Source organism: Cladophialophora immunda, assembly GCF_000835495.1.
Source record: "Cladophialophora immunda strain CBS 83496 unplaced genomic scaffold supercont1.5, whole genome shotgun sequence".
In the NCBI taxonomy this organism is placed as follows: Eukaryota; Fungi; Ascomycota; class Eurotiomycetes; order Chaetothyriales; family Herpotrichiellaceae; genus Cladophialophora; species Cladophialophora immunda.
The window spans coordinates 2,319,088-2,340,130 of NW_015622545.1; the positions used below are offsets into that span (position 1 = coordinate 2,319,088).

At 53.0% G+C, this 21,043-nt stretch overlaps 8 protein-coding genes across 8 annotated transcripts; 4 read left to right on the forward strand and 4 right to left on the reverse strand.

The window, feature by feature from the left end:
• Nucleotides 1-3,636: 3,636 nt before the first annotated feature.
• PV07_09005 (uncharacterized protein) lies at nt 3,637-4,971 on the reverse strand (the record flags this gene model as incomplete). The annotated part of the gene is made up of 5 exons (XM_016396229.1): nt 3,637-3,770; nt 3,835-4,051; nt 4,105-4,448; nt 4,500-4,770; nt 4,828-4,971. 5 exons carry the CDS (start codon nt 4,969-4,971, stop codon nt 3,637-3,639), a joined length of 1,110 nt encoding a protein of 369 aa, XP_016246085.1.
• Nucleotides 4,972-7,170: 2,199 nt separating this feature from the next.
• PV07_09006 (uncharacterized protein) lies at nt 7,171-9,337 on the forward strand. The gene is made up of 6 exons (XM_016396230.1): nt 7,171-7,556; nt 7,600-8,104; nt 8,152-8,308; nt 8,400-8,566; nt 8,615-9,095; nt 9,144-9,337. The coding sequence occupies exons 1-6, from the start codon at nt 7,221-7,223 to the stop codon at nt 9,217-9,219; spliced, it is 1,722 nt and encodes a 573-aa protein (XP_016246086.1). The 5' UTR covers nt 7,171-7,220; the 3' UTR covers nt 9,220-9,337.
• A 3,079-nt stretch (nt 9,338-12,416) lies between these two features.
• PV07_09007 (homogentisate 1,2-dioxygenase) lies at nt 12,417-13,828 on the reverse strand (the record flags this gene model as incomplete). Its single annotated transcript, XM_016396231.1, has 2 exons — nt 12,417-13,683; nt 13,761-13,828. 2 exons carry the CDS (start codon nt 13,826-13,828, stop codon nt 12,417-12,419), a joined length of 1,335 nt encoding a protein of 444 aa, XP_016246087.1.
• Nucleotides 13,829-14,320: 492 nt separating this feature from the next.
• PV07_09008 (uncharacterized protein) lies at nt 14,321-15,079 on the forward strand (the record flags this gene model as incomplete). Its single annotated transcript, XM_016396232.1, has 2 exons — nt 14,321-14,513; nt 14,610-15,079. 2 exons carry the CDS (start codon nt 14,321-14,323, stop codon nt 15,077-15,079), a joined length of 663 nt encoding a protein of 220 aa, XP_016246088.1.
• On the reverse strand, nt 15,025-15,888 carry PV07_09009 (uncharacterized protein). The gene has a single exon (XM_016396233.1). The coding sequence runs from the start codon at nt 15,756-15,758 to the stop codon at nt 15,219-15,221; it is 540 nt and encodes a 179-aa protein (XP_016246089.1). The 5' UTR covers nt 15,759-15,888; the 3' UTR covers nt 15,025-15,218.
• A 175-nt stretch (nt 15,889-16,063) lies between these two features.
• PV07_09010 (uncharacterized protein) lies at nt 16,064-16,897 on the forward strand (the record flags this gene model as incomplete). Its single annotated transcript, XM_016396234.1, has 1 exon — nt 16,064-16,897. The coding sequence occupies exon 1, from the start codon at nt 16,331-16,333 to the stop codon at nt 16,895-16,897; it is 567 nt and encodes a 188-aa protein (XP_016246090.1). The 5' UTR covers nt 16,064-16,330.
• Nucleotides 16,898-17,321: 424 nt separating this feature from the next.
• Nucleotides 17,322-18,944, forward strand: PV07_09011 (uncharacterized protein). The gene is made up of 7 exons (XM_016396235.1): nt 17,322-17,538; nt 17,604-17,686; nt 17,769-17,910; nt 17,980-18,015; nt 18,101-18,560; nt 18,660-18,800; nt 18,854-18,944. Exons 1-7 carry the CDS (start codon nt 17,458-17,460, stop codon nt 18,892-18,894), a joined length of 984 nt encoding a protein of 327 aa, XP_016246091.1. The 5' UTR covers nt 17,322-17,457; the 3' UTR covers nt 18,895-18,944.
• A 288-nt stretch (nt 18,945-19,232) lies between these two features.
• PV07_09012 (uncharacterized protein) lies at nt 19,233-20,417 on the reverse strand (the record flags this gene model as incomplete). Its single annotated transcript, XM_016396236.1, has 4 exons — nt 19,233-19,559; nt 19,713-20,038; nt 20,106-20,216; nt 20,312-20,417. The coding sequence occupies 4 exons, from the start codon at nt 20,415-20,417 to the stop codon at nt 19,233-19,235; spliced, it is 870 nt and encodes a 289-aa protein (XP_016246092.1).
• Nucleotides 20,418-21,043: the final 626 nt, after the last annotated feature.

Sequence of the window (21,043 nt, forward strand, 5' to 3'; positions counted from 1 at the left end):
GTAGAATTCTATCAAGAACACCGCTTGGAGCCCCATGTAGGAGCTATGCACTTGACATATCGTAAGGGTGGCAACGATGTATTTTTCACGACAATCCGTTTCTGGTTTTCAATACGGAGTGCCGCGGACGTGGTCAGAGTCTCACGCAACCCCAGCTGTTCTACCCCGTGGGGTCTGAATTATCCAACCGTCTGGAGTCAACTGAGTCGGCTTTGGGAAGTAGACAAGCTTGCGACCACAAACATAAAATGCACTCTCAGTCCCGCCGAAGCTCATGACTGTTCTTCCCTCAAACCACCTTCCCACTATCCCTCGAAAAACCCCATCGCTCTGATTGAAGCCTTCATCTTCAGGGTCCCTGCAATTCAAGATGACCGAGAAACTTGCGTCTGAGAAGGTCGAGCTTGCCTCTCATGATGAGGTGGGGCATGCTTCGTCGACAGGGCACGTTGCCGTCGAGACTATCAGAGAAAACAGCACGGCGAGGTACGCCGAAAGAGTACCATTACCTTTCTTGGCAATATCGTTGCTAACCAGTTACACAGACTGGTCAACCCTCTGGCTGGAATTGCGAAAGATGATCTGATGTTGCAAGTGGAACGCTTTGCCACGGACAAGGACCTCCTCGACATCCTGCCGCTCCTGCAGAAAGGTGCATACGTTGCTCAAGCCGCAGTGCCGCTGGCAGAAATCGAAGAGCTCGATCTCGATGAGCTCGAGGGCCTACAGCACGAGCTCACGCACAGGTGGACCCACCCATTCGCCCTATATGCCACCGTGTTTGTCTGCTCGATCGGAGCAGCGGTGCAGTAAGTTTCACAGAAATCTCCCACTGAACGACACAAGGCTGATGCACCGAAAGAGGCTGGGATCAAACGGGCTCAAACGGCGCCAATTTGACGTTCCCCGTCGAGTTCGGCATCGCGTCTGGCTCCAGTCGGGACAACTGGTTGATTGGCTTGGTCAACGCTGCTCCCTATATCTCTTCTGCTATCCTGTAAGTTGCAGCATTTGTATCGTCCAGCCCAGCGTGCTGACGCCGTGAAGCGGATGTTGGCTGTCTGATCCGTTCAACGCTCTCCTTGGCCGTCGTGGAGCGACTTTCATGGCCGCAATCTTCTGCATCTTGACACCCATCGGCGGTGCACTCTCGCAAAACTGGCACCAGCTCCTCGTGACCAGGCTCCTCATGGGGTTTGGAATGGGCCTCAAAGGTAAAGACGCTGATCAACATTTTGTCCCACAATAAGGTCGATAGACTCACTCTTCCGGGCAGCTGCGACGATTCCCATGTACGCCGCAGAGAATTCTCCGGCCGTCATTCGAGGTGCCCTGGTCATGGGCTGGCAGATGTGGACGGCATTCGGCATCTTTCTCGGGTTTGCCGCCAATCTCGTGGTCTACCGGGTCGGCAAAATTGCGTGGAGGCTTCAGATTGGGTCTGCTTTCATCCCAGCCGTCCCGCTCGCCCTCCTCGTCTACTTCTGTCCAGGTATGGTTGTCTTTGGAGTGTCTTCCTGACTATCTGCTAATGGAACCTCCAGAGTCTCCACGTTGGTTGATGAAGAAAAACCGGTACCGAAACGCGTTTGAGTCGCTCTGCCGGCTACGAAAGCACAGAATCCAAGCCGCGCGCGACCTCTACTACGTCCATGCTCAGCTCGTCATCGAACACGAGATGGCGGCTGCGTCGACGTACGCTGTCAGACTCCGTGAACTCATCACGGTCCCTCGTATTCGACGAAGCGCCATAGCAGCCTTGGTCGTCTTCATGGGCCAGCAATTCTGCGGTACGTTCAAGTCTTCTGACAACACATTACGGAACAGGTTTAGATGTTATGAATGTTCTGTTCTCGCCAGGGCTGCCTACTCCATGACATTCTCTAGCGGAAACAGTTCCCTGTTTCTGAGGCTAATTTCCATCTGTCGTAGGGATGAACATCATTGCCTTTTACTCGTCGACCGTCTTTGTCCAAGCTGGCGCCTCCGAGCATACAGCACTGCTTACTTCGCTGGGCTACGGCGTTATCAACTTCGCGTTTGCCATCCCAGCAATTTTTCTCATTGACAGGTTCGGTCGGAGGTAAGAGTGGTCAAGCTTTGCGAAGGTGATATTCAATTGACTCGTGGGTGCTAGATCTCTGCTTCTCTCGACCTTCCCACACATGGCGTGGACACTCCTTGCCGCGGGCTTTTGCTTCTACATTCCAGAGTCCAGCAAGGCTCACGTTGGCATGATTGCCTTCTTCATCTACGCATTCACCGCTCTTTACTCGGTTGGTCAAGGTATGATCTCCCCACCTTGTCGATATTCTTGCATGCTGGGCGGCGACAGGACTGATGGTGACTGCGATAGGGCCGGTGGCTTTCGTGTACTCTGCGGAAGCCTTTCCATTGTCGCACAGGGAGATCGGCAATAGCTGGGCCGTGTCGGCGACGTTTGCCCTGTCCTCGGCTCTCTCGTTGACGTTTCCCCTGATGTTGAGCAAATTCACCGCGACAGGTGCATTCGGCTTCTATGCGTATGGTTCAAGCCTCTAACGTCCCCTCCCAGAGTCTTTTGTGCTGACGGCGACATCCATCTAGTGGCATGAACTTGTTTGTCTTCATTCTGATGTTCCTCTTCGTCCCGGACACCAGTGGTTACACCCTGGAAGAGCTCGACTACGTCTTTGCGGTGCCGACGAGACGATTCATCAGCTATCAAGTTAGGAAGGTGCGTACATCTCGCAGCATGTCAAGCTTCCACTTCTGACTCGTTTTAGGTCTTGCCATGGGCGTTGAGGCGGTACCTCTTCTTCCGGCGCGGGGAGCATTTGGAGCCCTTGTACCGCTTTGAGCGCAGCGGTCACTACGGCTCGAGGTCCTTCACTGAGAGAAAGATCGAGCCTGGGTCCAAGATAAGGAGCGTAGCCTAAGCCCAGTCAAAGAGAGGCCCTGGCTAGAGTCGCACAAATTTTGGTCCTGGTTCCCAATTCCCACTCACCGCATGTCTCAGGGGTGCCGGAATTCCGGGCTCGGCTACACTGTTCAGACTGCGGGGAGTTGTTGCGAGGGAGAGCGGAGTGGCTCGTTTCACCAGAACATCTCACCGATAGCGTACGAGGTGTCACGGGGTGCCTGGTTGGGAGTGACATGGCGAGATTTACTTCACTACTTGCGAATTCTAGGCGCGGAGGAACAGGATCGCCAGAGGCCGAAAAACCTGTGTAACGCCGTCTCTGGAATCCCTAGCTGCGCAGACCGCGTGCAATCTCATTCAAGATACAAGGGACGTATTTCACTTTTTATGCTCAGCAGGTCGAAGGAGAGATGGCAAACTGGACAGTGGTCAAGTATTTGGGCAATGCTTTGTTTCCGTACTGACAGGAAGACAATATCATGCCGGTCTCGCTGACGGACTGTTTCTTGAACTCTTGCAACCCAACTGTGTGTGACTTTCTTTTCTTGTGGACATCCGTCGCTCGCCGAGCCCAGGAAGGATTATGGACATCTTGATAGTGTGTGTTTTCACTTGGCCGGCTGCCATTCCTTCCATCTCATCTTCAGAGTGTCGCCGAGCCCCAATTTTGCGTCGAATATCATGCCTCAATGGGCATCACAACGGCAGGCCACAACGGCAGGATCCAACCATCTTCACATGTGGAGAGCGGCAAGGCCTTTTCCAAGCTGGGGCGGGTCAATAACGGGCTTCTTGAGTTCTTCGACGCCAGCAACAGTAAATCCGAGGATAATGTTGTATTTGAAGTTGTTCGAACTTTCTCCGTGAACTAGAGAGCAGTCAGCCGTGGCAGTTTCGCCTAGAGAACAGTCATAACACGGGTATGAACTCACAGACGCCAACAACTCGAACTCTCCAAGCACCGCGATTCTTCTCAATCCTACACACCATCCCGCCACTGCAGCCGTAGAAGCCAGCAATATTGCATTCACGCGCTTCGGTCAGCTTGCCAGTTCCGTACACTCGTCCACAGATATTCCCCCCTTGCTTAGGCATGACTGGACCGAACGCAACACTTCGGGTGTCCGATTTGAACGTCTTTTCATAATGCTAGCAGTTAAGTCAGCGTAGAACACATTTGGTGGACTGGGGATATGACTTACAGGTAGGGGTCCTAGGAGGGACTTTGGAAAGTAGGCATTTCTGACCTCTTGACCCATGAACTCGTAAGTATCTTGGATATTTGCCGCTGCCGCATTGGATTTGCGTATGTAGGATAGCTTCGTGTTATGTATGTCTTGTTCGGAACCTGGATAATATGCAGTGAAGTAGTTCGAGGACGACAAACTGTTTTCGAGCGGTAGGGGTTCCAACAATCTAGGGTCGATGGAGTGCACCGGGTGGGGAGGTGTGTATTCGTTTCCGGCGGCTTCAGAGTTCAAGACAAAGATAGCAAGGTCTGAGGCTCTGCAAAGGTTCAACAAGTGGACATGGTACACTGGTCCCACTGCTGAGAGTTAGCAGTGTGCTATAACAGTCTGATCATCAGACGACTCACGATCGTCCTCTGCGTCTTCTGAGAATTTCGCCATCGAAACACGTGCTGTCGTCAGCTGTGCGTCGCGCAGCCGTCGCTCCGTCTCGTCCACATTCGTGTCGGCGTGAATGTCCAGAAGATGAGCACAAGTCACGAACTTGTCCCCACTCAGCCAGAAACCTGACATTGTCACCTGTTCGTGGCTCAGCGTGCCCGAGTCATTGGAGTTGGTATACACATTGCAATGCAACTTGCCAGCGGCGAGCGCAAATTGGCCGATACAATTCAGAGCCTTGAGTGATCAGCATGTGTTCTGGATGTTATGCAGAGCAGAGGGTACGGTACATACAGCATCAAGTTCTTGCGGCCCATCTGCTAGATGATTCAGGTGGTCGAAGTCTGATTTGCGACTGAGGACAACTTTGCCGTCGTTGTCGACGGCAAATGTTTTGCGCCAACGTTGCAGGTCCACGTCCCAGCACGGGCCACCCATCGCGTCGGACGGAGGCTTTGCAGGTTCTGGAGGAGTACCTGTGCCAGGGAAAGGACCCGCCAGTGCGCAGCCTGGTCCGAGTTCATCGATCAGCTTGGTGGCAGGATTCTCGACAATTGACTCGATTGGTGAAGTGCGGGTCGGCGAGTCACTGGGATGTGAGAACTGGTCTGCCAAGACAAGTCAGTGTTGAACATCAGCAGCAAATAGGCAAGGCTGTAGAAGATACCGGAAGCTGAATTCTCTTTGTCACATTGTGCGGTGCGAGCAGAAACGCTCCGCAGCGATTGCGACCCCGCCATGGTGCTTGATCAACGAGTGGTAGGCGCCTCTCACTAAGGCTGGCTCTTATTGTCAGTCGCGTGTCTTGTGGGTGTTGGGACTAAGATCCGTCCGTCCTCTCGTAGTACTGGACCGAAGAGAAAGGAACAAGAGATGGAAGGTGAACCACCACTCAGTTCATGTCCCTCCGTCTTTGGGAAGCAGTGGATAATAGTAGGTTGAGACTAGCTAAATATGGTCTTGAACGGACGCCGCTTTATGATAGACTCCTGCTAAGAGCTCCTAGAACGATACCAATATAAGCATGGAGCCTCCTTCAGAAACAAGTAGCACAGTCTCTGCGACGGTATAAACATTATCATGGTGCGAAATCATAGTCCTCAATAGTGACAAAGAAGCCCGCATTATCAGATGTTTGCAAGTCTTAGGATGCCACCTTGTCTAGGGATATTTTCCCTGCAGGCACGTGCCCAGCCTCCGTGCAGCGCTGTGCCACCGTCTGAATTGGTTTCCCCCGTAACACAGATGCCACTGTGAAGTGGTGCATTTCTTCACAATTCCTCTGCGATCCATACTGACATGCAAGTCGAGGTGGAGATCCCCATGAAGTTCCCGCCATGCTATAGTAACATTGGTGGCTCTGTGGAGACCGATGGAGATTGCGGTCAAGGACGCAAATATCAGGGCAATTATCGTTCTCTTGAACCACAATATCAAACCAACCAAGTACTAACTTGAGCAGGATGAACAAAAGTCTTACACGATCCTCGGGCTCTTTCTCGACAACGGCTATGATACCAATGAGCCACTGTGGGTGGGGACTGACCATCTTCCACCCCTGGCTTGTGTCAGCCGATATCCAATTGGGTCAAGACGAAGATGCTCACCTGGTTCAGCGTCGCGCCCTCCCTGACCTCGGGGCTGACGAACCGGTTTCGCGAGAAGGAGGCATGTCCCAAAAGACACTACTACTTCGATATCCCCCTCCTTATCAATACCGACCGAACGAACCTCCCTCGAAATCGTTCAGCTGTTCTTTGTCCACGAGGGAGCTCCCATAAGCCACATTATCTTCGAACAAGCATCTACCATCCTTCCACCATTTTAAAGAGAAGGGTCTCGGAACTCCATTAGACGAAGCTGCGAGCAAAAACAACAACCAGATTTTTGGCTTCCACTTCTCTACGGTTTACGGATGTTAACACATTTGAATATCCAGTGGAATGCTTTCCACTATTGGAACCGTCGCTCAATTGGTAAGCGCGACGACAACGGGTGGCTACTTCGCCCAAACCGAGAGTAACGGACTCCAACGAAGCACGGGCATGCTCTCAGCAGTGTAACCGGTAAATATGTCTCCAGCGTGGGTGCGGAAGATGCCTCCCCAGCCTCCATTTAACGCCTGGAGAGCGAGTCAATCAAAATTGTGGCCCCCACGAAGATAATCCAGGTGTTGGCGAGTGTATGCGTCGGTTGGTCCCGATAAGATGGCTTCATGCGGTCTAGCAAGAAAGTGCACCACATTCTGGGGCGTAGGGGGCGTATATGTGGTGCGCGTGAAACCGATCAACACTGTCACCAGGGTCTACGTTTCGGCTCGTGTAGTTGGGAGCGCTCAATTACGTGGTGTGACCACCCACGATCCATGGACTTACGCCTATTCGTGGGCTGCTCTTCTCCACAATGAGGCCCTGTCCACGCTATGCTCGTCTCCCAGATTCCATCGTGATAAGGAGCTCGATTTGCAACGACCCCGCATGGTTAGCCAATGAAACGGTTACATCGCTCAATACAAGGTGGTGGGCGCCTGGTTGATCACCGTGGCTTCATGGTCTCAACGCAATATAAGTGTCGCCTTTTCTTTCCCTTCCTCGTCAGATTCAGAGTTATTGTTTTGAGAACGCCAAGCTCAGCCAAGCTTCGACAAGCTCAAAAGCCAAACACCTAGCTAGAAAAGCCAAGGCACGATGGCTGAGAAGACCGTGTTCGACCACGAGAAATCAACGTCATCACCACCCGCCGCTCGGTCGTATTTTCCGCCTAGTCAGCGCAAGGTTCACGACTCCAGCGTGACTTTCGAGGAATACTACTACTATGCGCAGCGAACCCGTGAAGAACAACGACAGCTACCATCTCCGCAGTGGCAATGGCGAACCGTCTTCTCTTCACGAAAGAAGACTGCAGACCCTGTAGAAGAGAAGCATGAATCTGAGCCACACGCCGGTGAAGTTGTGACCGAAGAAGAGTGGTCAAACGCGAGTCGGGCATTCCGTACGGCTTCATGGGGAGCAGTCTTCTATCTGGTGAGCAGCTTCACACAAGACATGTTGGAGGCTAATGGTCTAGATCACCACCGATATCCTTGGACCGTTTGCTGTGCCGTTCGCTATTGGGACCCTCGGCTTCGGCCCAGGCTGTGGGATCTTCACAGCCTTCGGAATCGTCAGCGTATACAGTGGGTATTTGATCTGGAAGGTCTTCATGGGGGTCGACTCGCACGAGTTCCCAGCGCGCAACTACGGTGATCTGGCATTCCGAGCATGGGGAACCATTGCTCGCCATGTCGTCAACGTCCTCCAGGCGATCGCCCTCCTGCTGCTTCTGGGTCAAGTCACAATTCTGTTTGGTCAGAACATTTCGGAGATGTCCAAATACCGCATCTGCTACATTGTCTGTCCCCTGATATTCGTCATCATCGGATTTTTCTTGACTCAGATCCGTACCTTGAGGAACTACGGGTGGATTGCCAACTTCGGATTCTGGCTCAACATCCTCGCTATCTTTGTCTCGATGGGGGCTACGGCGCACAATCCGCCCAATTTTGCAATTGCGACCCTGGGATCAGTCGGAAGTAAGGTGTGCGGAGCCAAATTTGAAAGCAAGGACTGACATGACCAGGTACAATTGACCCGACGACCATTACCCCTGTAAACGGGGTCTATCCTCCCAAAGTGCACTATGGATCTCTCCCTACATCGAATCTCCTCGGCGCTGTCAATGGCATGCTCTCAGGAGTATTGGCATATGCAGGCCTTCAACTCTTCGTCGAGTTCATGTGAGCACCCCCAAAACAATGTACCAAGTTACCCAGGCTTCCAAGATCCCGGGCTCCCCGATACCTGTCGCGAAGGCTAACGACAAAGCAGGGCAGAGATGAAAAGACCTCATGACTTCCTCAAAGGCATGTTCGTCGCTCAAGCTGTCATCTATGTGGCTTATGTCGTCTACGGCTGTTTCATCTACTACTATCAAGGACAGTACACGTTCAATCCTGCATATCTGGGAGTTTCCGATTATGGATGGCAAACAGTCGGTCGGTCCTCCCTTCCGTCCTTCTGCAGGCAGCGCTAATTCCCAACAGGCAACACACTCACGCTCATAAGTGGCCTCATCGCCGCCGGGCTCTATGGGAACATCGGCATCAAAGTCTTCTACAACAATGTCCTGGTCGACATCTTCAAAGCGCCATTGATGACCAGTAAACGCGGCAAGATCTTCTATGCCGCGATCGTCCCAGTCTGGTGGTCCATCGCATTCATCATCGCCGCGGCGATCCCCGCATATGTCTACTTCGTCGGCGTCATGTCCGCGTCCTGCCTGCTGAATCTATCATACACGATTCCGCCGTGGATCGCGCTCGGTTTCGACATCAAGATGCACACCCTGGGCACGTTTGATCCCGCAATAGGTCGCACTTCGCGAGGCATGACTGGCATGAGTCGGTACATTCGCGGATTTTGGTCTGGAGGTATCTTCCAGGTCTCGATCAACGTCTGGCATGTGTTGTACTTCCTGGCCTCGCTTGGAATGTGCGGCCTGGGAATGTGGGCTTCCATCCAGGGGTAAGTGCTCTCCCACGTCTGGTTGTGGATTGATCTGACGCTCGGTAGCATGATCGATGCTTTCAAGATTCCAGAGGTCAACTCATTCACTTGCACGTCCCCGTTGAACATTAATGGAGGCTAGAGTGTTGTCGCGCGCTGCTGTTAGATGGCAGTACGGGTTTATCGGATATGGACGTGGCCAACAAGAAGCAGAAGAGCCAGTAGCGGAGGTCAGGATCTCCACCAGAGTTCGGCACTATCTCCGGCACATCACCTCGCGCGACCAAACCGGTGATCGTTCATCCGTTTCACTTACGAGGCATTAGGCGGATCGAAAGTTGGGACGACTTGTCAGAGGCTCCTGCGTCATTGTCATCGTCTCGTATCAATCGGGCGGATTTTAAACGTATCATAGTCTATCAACCACCTAGACATCCGCCTTAGGCCCCGTAAGAATTCATGGTCAACCCTGTCCCTCGGAAGCGCTGTGCACAGTTTGTCAGTAGGTACTGCCACTTCCGCTCTGCTCCCGTTACCGAGCGACAATGCGCACAAAGTTGGCGGCCCAGAAAATAGATTATCAGCCGGCACGTAGACCTGTGGCAACTTCCACACTGGAGGCTTTTCATAGAGGTGTGAGGCATTCCCGCTCTTGATAGTCCGGATCCCGAGTCCTCCTGCCCATTAGATCCGCCAGCGCCACCGTCCGGACCCTGGCAGCGCGATTCTTCCACGCCATCGAGGCCGGCGACATCGCGATGATGAAGAGCCTGCTCGCCCCCCGACGCTCAGATCCGGCACAACACCGACGACCACGTCACCTCCCCGGAGCACACGGCCACGGTGCTCGCCGGCGTGTTTCCAGCGCGTCGCCAATCTGAAGTACTCTGATCGTCGTCGCCTCGACAGTCTTCCCGGGCGGGTTCGTGCAGCGGCATGTTTTAGAGGGGAATCGGGTCGACGACGGCGAGAAGGTGCGGTTGCCGGCGGCGATCATCGCGCGGGTGGAAGACGGGCCGGATCGCGAGGGTCGACGAGGATTTTCGATAGCGGCCTCCAGGCGACGTTCCGCAAGTTTGTGGGGGTCCCGCTAAAGTTGTAATATGGGGGGGCAAGGGCCTGAGGAAATGCGTTGTCGCCGTGGCCTGGTGTGCAAACGGGATTTTCAAAACTGGCCTCGATACAGAGGAGAGTGAGAAAAGTCCGGAAATACCAGCTTCTACGAATCCCAGGCTAAGAGACCTTTCGTGCATAAAAAGCTTGAATACAATATCTTCACTGAACGTCAGGAGAGTGAATGGAGCGCATCTCAATCTCGAAAGTTGGCATTGAGGGTCCGGTCGTCAAAAATATACAAGATACACGAGTTCAGACGCTGGTCCACACACCGAAGCATTTCTCATTCGATGCGTCGTCCTGATAGGTCTCGGAGTCTTCTTGGGTTTGAAATGCGTACCACGCTGTGTGCAAGCTTGGCTGCGCGGGTTCGGGGTTCGAGACAGGGACATCCCCACGAAAGTCGGGCCAGCTCTGGAAAAAGTCCGAGTTCATCGTCCAGCACCGTATGTCGTGCATGCTGGCCAGGAAGCGGGGGGATAGATGGCACAGTCCCGTCTGGACATTCAGCTTGAACGCTTCTTTGAAGTCGTACGGCCAGAGAAATCGGAACATGGTGTGGGTTGCGTGCAAGAAGACATCGGTGTAGTAGTCGTGGCAGATGGAGAGTCGCTCACGGAAGCCTGGCCTGGTCCGAAGTAAGCGGGACATTATCATGAGGGGAACCCGTGATTTGCGCCTACCAGACGTAGCAGTCGGCAATGACTGAGTGAGGGAACGCAAGTTGGGAAGGTCTGCGTCAAACCCGCAGTTAGCAATGGGGCTGGCATCGATAACGCCATGGGGAGAGTCAATACCTTGGTTTTATGAACGGCGGCAGGATTTTGGACGGGCTTGTTCCAGTAGTCCGCTGCATCATCTGGGCTTGTCAGCAATGCCAGCACGACCCTTAAAGTGAGGGCCACTTACGTCCTGTTTGATCGTTTGACTTGCTACCGTCAAAACTGCCAGGCGCTCAATCTTGCTGTAGTTTGGTGCAAAGTACTTTTCGTCCAGTTCGCGCAGACAGCTCCATCGCGCGTCGACCATCACGGCTTGAGAGAATTGGGTCCAGCCCTGCGAGACCGCAGTGATGGCGATGTGCATGTCAAGCTCAGTGTCGCCGAGGGTCGAAACCGGCATTGCGTGGGAGATCAGCAGTTCAATGTCTCTCCAGACCTTACTGTGACGGCCATCAAGAGCTGATTTCGAGGATAGCAAAGGGTTGCTCTCGATAGAGCCTGTCTTGGCACATGGCATCGGGGAAGGCCAGAACACAGCGTCATCTCTGACAAAAGGGGCAGAAAGCTCTGCAAGGAGTGCGTCCAGAGTGTCGTTCTTTTCGCCGGGTAAGAAGGCGCTGGAATCTAGCCCAGGCTCTGGGGAAGCTGCCTCTAACAGCGACGGATCGACCACCGGGAGAATCATGGGGTTTGGCGAGGGACCAAGAGCGTCTGGATCGATCCTGTCACTTGGGGCATCTTCAGGCTGGCCTAGGTCGGCCAAGTCGGCCTCGATCAACCCCTTGATTTGAAGCAGTCTTTTCCTGTGTCGCAGCATTCTCTCATCGTTGAGGTCCCGCTCCGCCATGAGCCTTGAGGCCAAGTTGCTCGCCTTGTCCTGTTGAAGCAATTGAACGTTCTCCTGCAATCGCTCCAGATACTCTCGGTCTCTCTTGCGCTTTCTTTGCTGGTTCATTCGATCCATCTCGCGCTTCTTCGCGCGCCGACAGTCGGTAGAGAGTTGTGGCTTTGGCACCGACGCCATTGGTGACGGCGCGTGGCTTGGCATGATTGATATGATTCTCTCATTCAAGATATATCGGTGTTACACCCTTGCGCTCGGTGGAGAAGTCATAACACGTGGAAGAGAGGTAGTCATCATGCTAGGCTCTCCATGTTGCCTCGTTATTACCCCGTATTCTTGGAGCGGGGTCGGCGGCTCCCAGCCCCACAGATCATTTAGAGCAAGACTTGTTGCCTCGGAATAGAGTCTCGTGTTTATTTTCTGTGAGGTAGTGTTCCAGTCCTGTTTAAACCAGAACCATATTGTTATTGGTCTTCGAGGGCAACCTAACACAAGCTCTAATATCCGGCGCCTATTGAAAAGAGTAAGTTCGTCTTGCACTTAAGCATGTTGTGAGTGAGGGTCAGCTGGTAATTCACTTTGGAGCTTCAAACTGTGAAGAAGACTATTCGAAGCACAGCACTTATGAACACCTCTGTAACTAGGTACAAGTCATTTTCACATTTTGGGCTTCGCTTTTTCCTCCCTGGTTTTCAAAACATCCCTGCACTCTACAGCCCAATCGGAAACCCACAAGGGACACTCGGTCTCGAGCAAGAAGATGGTGAAACCTTCGTTCTGGACCTTTTTGGGAGTCGTTTCCTGTTCCTCGGCTGCTCGATGGGCGTCACTGTTCGCACCGTGGCATGCCATCCCCGAATTCAACGTTGCACCGTAAGGTTGAAAATTAAGGCCTTGGTTCCACGGACTGCTGGGATCCTGATTCGTTATGATTGCCCCAGAGAGCTCGGTCATGGTGTTTCGGTGATAGTAGGGCAACCAGTAAGTGTTTTCCATCACGTTCCAACGTGGAGGTATTATTGCGAAGTCCACGACGGCGGTCCCAGGCTCACGGTAAGAGGGTGCAGTCAGAACCGTGAATATGCTCGGATCGGCGTGGTCGAACAGGGTGTTCCCGAGCACGCAGAACCGTGCAAGGTCGTATTTGAACGGGTAAAATGTCCCATTCCAAGCCGCGACGTCGAAAGGAGTATGATCCTGAGTGCAGCTAAACAGGTTTCCCCCTAATCGTGAAATAATGGTCCACGTTCTGTCGTTTCCCAGGGCGCGCCCGGCTTGAAGCTTTCCATCAAATGCCGCGACCGGAACTTGAAAGTCACGGATGTTCGCTAATGAGCATGATCCGATAGGTCCCAACTCGGGTAGGCGAAAGTGTCCCTGGAACAACTCACAGATGAACCCCCGCGAAGGGCCGCAGGGGAGAGTGACTCGGTGACGGACTCCTCGAGGAATCATTGCGATTTCGTTCTGTCGCACCAAAAGGTTTCCCATTTCGGTTTGCACATCGATTGTTCCCGATTGCGGGATGATGAGCATGTCGCCGTCGAGTGAGGAGAAGGCGTGCGCAGTTTCCATATCCTCTGTGATTGCGTAAAGATAAACCGCCAGCCCAGTCTTGGTGGCTGCGTCTCCAGAGTACGCCAGCAGGGCAGTCTTTGTCCAATCAGCCCCTGGTTCCACAGGAAAAGACATCCATCGCAGAGCATTGGGCGTCATGTGCGCTTTTGGAGTCTTCATTTTGTTGCCATAAGGTTTGAATTCGCTATGTACTAAGGAGGATTTTGCTCGATAAAGCCACGTCTGCAGAGTGTGGCTGCGAGGCGAGGTAAACGAGCTTCCAGAGATGCGCTCGGTAACCAGCCCGAACGGCGGCCTCTGAGGATTGTTGCATGCTACTGGACTGGCACCAGGAAATGCTTCCGACCTAGGATGGCGGTTGGGATCAATACATACAGGGAGACCCCCAAACTGAACGTCACGAAACAGACAATGGGCACTCACTGCTGATGATTGCCAAATCCTTCAAGGTATTGGTATTTTTCCTGGACGGTGAAGTTCGTCACAGGCATCTCGACTTACTTCGGTGCGCGATGTGATCAATTTTGGCCTCAGAGAAAAGTCCTGTTCACCGAGAGGAGTCAAGATATCTTCCCAAGCTTCCATACACTGGATGGCAGGGCATCCCCAGTTCTTGACTTAAATTTCCCATGTCCCGCAGTTCCTAGAGCTGTGTTGCACCCGCCGACCTCCAGCGGCGAGTCATGAGGGCGTCTTGGTAACCTCATCCCCCGCGTTTCCCCCTCGGCTGCTGCTTTGGGAATTCTCTACCGAAAGTGTCAGGAGGCACTGACACGCTAAACTTTGGTCGAACATGGGGCATACGGCTAACCCCCCCAGACTTATCGGATGTTTTCATCTGGTCGTGGTCATCGTTGACTTATCAAATGCTCTATGAACAACTTCCCAATGCCCTTGGAAGATCCTCAATAAATCAAGATTAATCCTTCCGGACCTTTTCGGTTGTCGAATAGCTTTTTGGGGGGGGTGTATTGTTATTCGTTATGGCGCACACCTCAGCCAGCACGCAGATGATAACTTTCAGGCACAAGCCTGGGATCAATATTAAAGACCCCGGCTCGAAAGACGGCAAGACCTGGTTTGAGGTCGTCAGTTGGCTCAAGTCGAGTCCAACTGTGCGGCGACTCTATTGGGGCCTGCATCTGGAGAATGAGAACAAAGTATATCTTCATATCGGTATGTTCATACCGTGTTACAAGACTGTCCCACATATGAGTCCAAAATTCTCGGCGACCAAGCCATCGTAGCAGCTACTGACGTCTTGATCATTAGTTAGAGAGGGGCTCTATCAACATTACGACTTTCTGGCGTCACCGGACTATGCAGAGCTGAAACAACGCCTGCAAGACATTATACAAGGTGATCTGATAGTTCGACATGCCGACCTCATCGAATATACACAACCTTGCGAATCTCTCGGGAACGGAGCACCGTTTACCGGGACAGCAATCTACAAGGTGACTGACAAAGCTTGGGACTACGCCTGGAACCTCTGGTCAACCATTGTTCCTAGAGTCAAAGGGTGTAAAGGCGTGGCTGGAGGTTACATCGTCGAGCCCGTGGATGGACATCAAAGATGCTTTATAGCACTTGTTGGATGGGAGAGTACGGAAGAGCACCACGCCTATCACGAGACCACTCATTGGAAGAATCGAGCAGCCATATTGACCGAAGGACAGAAGGGTTTCTGCGAATACGGTCATATTGTCTTTGAAAATGAGGCTCAGGGACCGCGTTTGTAGCTTGGAAGACAGGATGAATCTCATGGATGGACCTCCCCACGAGGTCCAAGATCATTCCCCATAGAGAGACTGACGACTTTGTTCCTCCAAGTCCAGCATCAGTTGTCAAGAACTACTTTTGCTTTCAGCTGCTTCAGAGCTACTGTGGTCGATTGGTATAGTTGTAAATTCTTCCCGGCACCGGGTTCTTTATCCATTCATCGGCTACTTCGAGAGCCTTGTCCATGAACTGGTTCACGTCGAAGGCCTCTGCCAGACCTTCCTTTTGCATCACCTCAATGGCAGCCATGGTCCAAGTCACACAGCTCTGCCTAGGCGTCGCGCTTTTGTCAGGGAGAGGTACTGCTTTGAGAAGAGCTTCGATTCGAGCATTCGTAATATGAGGCGGCACTTTCCCGATCGTTATTCTAACAAGAATCTGACCACTTTGCATGGGTTCGGTCCCCAGCTTAGAACGGAATCGCCAGTCATGGTTTGAGTTGTGATCCACTCCGGTCAAGGGGTCAAGCAGTGTTCCGTCGGTCGCGTCGTATGCGTTTGAATCAAGGCCCCTGGGCTTCTTGCGCTGGACGAGGATTCCCCAGTGGTACGCGGACCGGCCTAGCTCTTTCCTGTTGTCTCCAAGCGACAATTTACCCCGGTGGTGGACTGCGATCATAACTCGTGCTTTGCCGCCCATATTAGAGACGTGAGAGCCCCCGGATCAGATATGACCAGCATCAGCAATAAGGGAGGAAGGACCGTTATATGCAAGGCTGGAGAATAGGCATATATAGACGGTGGTCACCTTGAGCTGAATGTGAGCCAGTTCTGCGTTGACGGAGTAGTACTTGTTACTGTAAATATGTCATTTAAACCAGGCCCCTATTTTGGAACTCGGCTCACCTGCTCTTTGGAGTCAAAAAGTCACGCGATACGAAGGGCCGCCGCTTTTATTTCTTGTGACCCCCTTCCATGAGTCTGTTCCTTTCGTCGTCTATCACACCCAGATCTAGCTTCTTCATAGTCATTGTCATCATGTCCATTTTGTCGAAGCTGATATCCCTCTTCCTTTGAGCTCGGCTCTGGCTAGGCAAGAAGCGCTTTGGCTACTTAGGATCCATCGTGGTCAGGGTCAGCAAGGATCGAATCATCAAAGGTCCCTGTCCCTCAGCAGAACTTGAAGGCTTGAGATATGTTGCGAAACACACCTCTATACCTGTGCCCAAGGTTCATAGAACTTATGGAATTGACGGACGCCTCTACATCGAGATGGAATATGTCCACGGTGACACGCTGGAAGCGTCATGGGTGGGCGACGTTTTATCGACTGATGAGAAGCAAGCCATTGTTCGACAGATAGCTGATTACATTGAGCAACTTCGACAGCTCGACCCGCCACAAAAGGGAGTCGTTGCCTCATCAGAACTTGGACAGTGTTTTGACGTCCGAGTAGGGTACCGCCCCTTTGGCCCTTTCAACAACATTGATTCGTTCCATTCGTTCCTGCGTGGCAATATCCCGCTCGAGAACTGTTCCCAAGTCTTCGGCGAAGTTGTCACGCGGTTTCATACTCGCAAATACAGAACCTGCTTCTCTCACGCCGACATTTGCCCTCGCAATCTCATCGTGCGCAACCGCAAGATTGTTGCCGTTATTGATTGGCAATTCGCCGGATGGTATCCGGAATATTGGGAATACACAAAGGCGCATTATGCATATTGCAATGCGGACTGGTGGGTTAGGTTTGAGGAGGGCGTAACTCGATACGACGATGAGTTGGCTGCAGAACGCGCTCTATGGCGACAATTAGATGAACCAGGAATGCTGTACAGTTAGAATCTGGCAATCTGCAGGCCGTTCGGCGGGATTCATGGTACTCCCACCAAGGCATCGCGCACGAAAAGAACTTTTTCGGTAGGCAAACTTCTCAAGCCACTCCATCATATTGCTGACCTTTCTCATAAGTCGTTGAAATCGACTACAGTCCGCATGAAGGTGCAGAACACCATGAAGGACTGTGTCACCTGACGTTTAAGAAATTCCCTTCAGTTTGGGGCTCCCGGAGATTTTTGAGAGATATTGCCGCAATCAAGGGACCCGGCAACCCGGAAAGGCCGGACGCCCGGACGCCTTGGGAACAAACCTGGTTCAGCCCAAATTTGATACTTGTGTATTCCCGGCCGAGGTCGTGTACTAAAGAAGTCGGACACAGTTTGAGCAAGGCACATGACTTCGCATGCCTTTACGTGACACAAATCCCCGACAATTTGGGAGTTTAGTGTCTCAAAAGTCTTTTAGCAACTCCTTTACATCGGGGTGCCTATTTTGACCCAAACGCACATAACGCCGCCCGTTTCTTCGCCTTCGGCCGCAGCCATTGACTCCGGACTGCAAATATGTTACCGCTTCGCAAAGACCTAGTCCCTCGCAAGGGCCAACCGCCTGGAGCTGCTTGGATCTGGGGCGAGGAAGACGAGGTTCGAAAACCATCATCTATCACGAACTTCAGAGGCACGTACTAACCAAACTATCCGCAACACAGCTCGGGCGGCTCAATCTCCTTACACCTGAAAGAATCCTGAATGCAATGAAGGAGGCGACACAGGGCCGAATCGTGAACCTCAAGTAAGTCTCGTTGGCTACGGCCGGTGAGGGATACTTTTTCCCTTGACCAACCTTTGTTGACTATGACATGGATCACACACAGTCTCCCCTTGGACCAGCCCTCTCCACCCATGTACGGACGGGCCGCCTTTGAGCACAGACTCACGCAGGTTGCGCCTCATGCCTTTGACGAAGTCTATGTGGTCAATCCACAGTCAAGTTCACAGTGGGACGGATTCCATCATGTGAGTCCCGCGGATGCTGAGCCTGTTACCTGGCGATACAGACGAGCTAATCCGCTGACGGCTTACTAGTTCTGTCATGTCCCGTCTGGCTATTTTTACAATCAGGTGAGCTTCAGAGATCCCGGGACCAAGGGGAGAGGGAGGGCAGGCCTCCATCAAGTCGCACATTCTTATCAGGATATTACCCTAGGTTTCCGCCAGAGATATATACAAGGGCGGTCCAAAGCTCGGCGTGCAGGCGTGGGCTACACATGGCATCGCCGGCCGCGGCATGCTCCTCGACTTCGGCAGGTACGCCCAAGCCAACGGTCTTCAAGTCAAATACTTTGACAACTACAAGATCTCCCACCAGACCCTGGTCGAGGTGGCAGCCAGTCAAGGCATCAACCTAAAGCCTGAGAGCGTGGGCGGCGACATTCGCGTCGGGGACATTCTCCTCGTCCGCACGGGATTCCTGGAGCACGAGTCGTCCTTAAGCGACGAGGAAAAGGCGAAGATGCACCTCCGACGGCACGAATTCACGCCCGACGACGGCCAACGCTACATCGGGCTCGAGCAGAGTGAAGAAATGCTCGACTTTCTGCACGACTCGTATTTTGCCGCCGTGGTTGGAGACCAGCCTGGATTTGAAGCCATGCCGTCGGACGCTGGTATGTTATTGTTTGAGGGGGTCTTCAATCCTCCCGTCTGTTTGCGATGGCACAGCTGCGAAAAGGATTCATGGCTAACAGGTTGAATCATCCACAAAGGCTTCTACCTGCACGAACACCTCCTGGCGCTCTGGGGCTGTCCGATCGGCGAACTCTGGGACCTCGACGCTCTTGCCTCCTGCTGCGCGGCCAACAAGAAATGGACCTTTTTCCTGGCTAGTGCTCCCAACAATGTCAGAGGTATGTCATCTTCACGAGATCGAGTGACGATCTTGACTGATAATGCTCCATAGGTGGCGTTGGTAGTATGGCCAATGCGATCGCCATATTGTGAGGGACGAAAGAAGGCAGAGCATTGCGGTAGAAGCACAGGTTCAGTAATGACACCAAAGCAATGAATTCTATCTAGTTTATGAATTCTGTCGCGGCGCACTACCTGCACCAGCTGACACACCAGAAATGTCTTTTATTAGGGAACCGTACCGAGAATGCTCCCTTTAGCATGCTTGCTTTCTAATGTAGACTTCCTCGAAAAGCACCCGGCAGCAGCTGCATGCCAAATGCGACTAAACGAATTCTTCCCATGGCCCCATGAATTATCGTCAAACCCAATTTCCAAGCTCATCACCAACTGCCTGCGTTGCTGTTCCTCGACAAGCGACCACATCTCCATCACCATCCCGTGTACCCTCCGTCGACTAAGAGATCCGCCCCCGTGACGTACGAGCTGGCATCCGACAGGAGAAAGACAATGGGCCCCCTGTAATCCTCCGGCGCGGACAGCCGCTTCAGCATCGTCTCCTCGGTCCACATGTGTTCCAAGTTGCCGTTTGAGAGCACGCCCGCGGTCATCGGGGTGCGGATGACGCCGGGGCTGACCGAGTTGACTCGGATCGAGGGCCCCTCGTCGTCGGTCGAGGAGCCCCATTCGGACGCCAGGTTGCGCGTGAGCTGGTGCACACCGGCCTTGGAGGCCGCGTACGCCGCGTTGGGTGTGCCCTGCCAGAATCCAAAGAGAACAGCCACAATGTCAGCCCTCATGTGTGTGTGTGTGTGTGTCTCTCTCTCTCTCTCTCTCTCTCGCGGCCGCGGTGGTGTCATTGAAGAAAAGGATGGTCTTTCTTTGTAGGGAAAATGAAAAATGCAACACACCTTGTTGACCACGTATCCACTCATGCTCGCGATCAAGACAAAACTGGCGGAGAAATTGTGCTTCTTGACCAGCTGCGCCGCGGCCTGCGCACATATCAGCGTTCCGACGAGGTTGACTTCGATGATCCGCTTGGCGTCCTCGACGGGAAAGCTGATGGACGGGCCAACCCAGCCGATCGCGGCGCAGTTGACCAGTCCGCGCAGGGGGTACCGGGCGGCGGCGACGGCGCCTTCGAACACGGCGTAGGTCGACTCGAGGTTGGAGATGTCGCATTGGTAGTAGGCCACGACGGTCCCGCTCTTCTCCGCGGCTCTGTATAGGTCTTCTAAAGGCACCGGCGTTAGTTATTTTGAAGCCATGTTCGGTGTGGTGGTCTGTCGCGAAGCCCATACCTGTGTGAGAAGCCTTGGGCTCCGCGTTGCGATCGATGGCAATCACGTCAGCGCCGGACTGCAAAATCGCCTTGGCCACCACGACGCCCATCCCGCCCATGGCGCCGGTTACTGTATTTAGGGTAAGTGTTCGCTGTTGCAGAAGATGTGGTATAGCCGGGAAATGGACAACACCATTGATCCCGCATTTATGTCTTGTCACATACCGATAATTGTTCTGTGGTCGAGCGAAAAGAGGTCTCTGGCTGAGTCGCTTTCTGGGCCATGCTGCCCGTTCGTCGCTTGCTCGACAAAGGGCTCTTTTGAGATCATGTTGCTTGTAGAGCCGTGGATCAAGGAGTAGAGAACTGCTTTGTTATACACCGAGATGGAGAGGGAGAGGTGGCGATAGAGAGCTGCTTTTTGGTCCTGCGGTATGATTGCAGTTGGCTAGAAAGAGGCCGAGAAAGCAAAAACAATAGCCACTCACTCAATCATTGCTGCCTATCAGCCTGTGTCTTTGGGTCTCTCCATTGTATTTGCCGAAGTAGACACAGAGTGCCATCGGTAGAGGTGCCGCCGCTGTGTCTGCATGCAATGTTCTCAATCTGCTGGGGCTGGACTCGATGACGGTGAGTTGTCTCATTCCAGCATCGTGGTGTTGCCGCTAGAACTGTACCTCGTACCATCTATGGTTAGCGGCGGAGGGCGGACCGCCGCCCAAGAACCATGGACCCACAGCCCCTCTGAACGAGTTGGTGGATCGTGGAGCCAGATGCCGCAGTTTTCTCCGCGACGATGCGTAATGAGGAGACAGGAGACGTCCACCGGTATCGGGAAAACAAGAGAGTCGGGGGAATAAACAAAGAGGGCACCGGGTTGAATCAGAAGAAAACCAGGCTTCAGGTCATTTGTTCCTGCGCTCAGACTGGCAGACCGCACAGAGTACCAACTGGGCA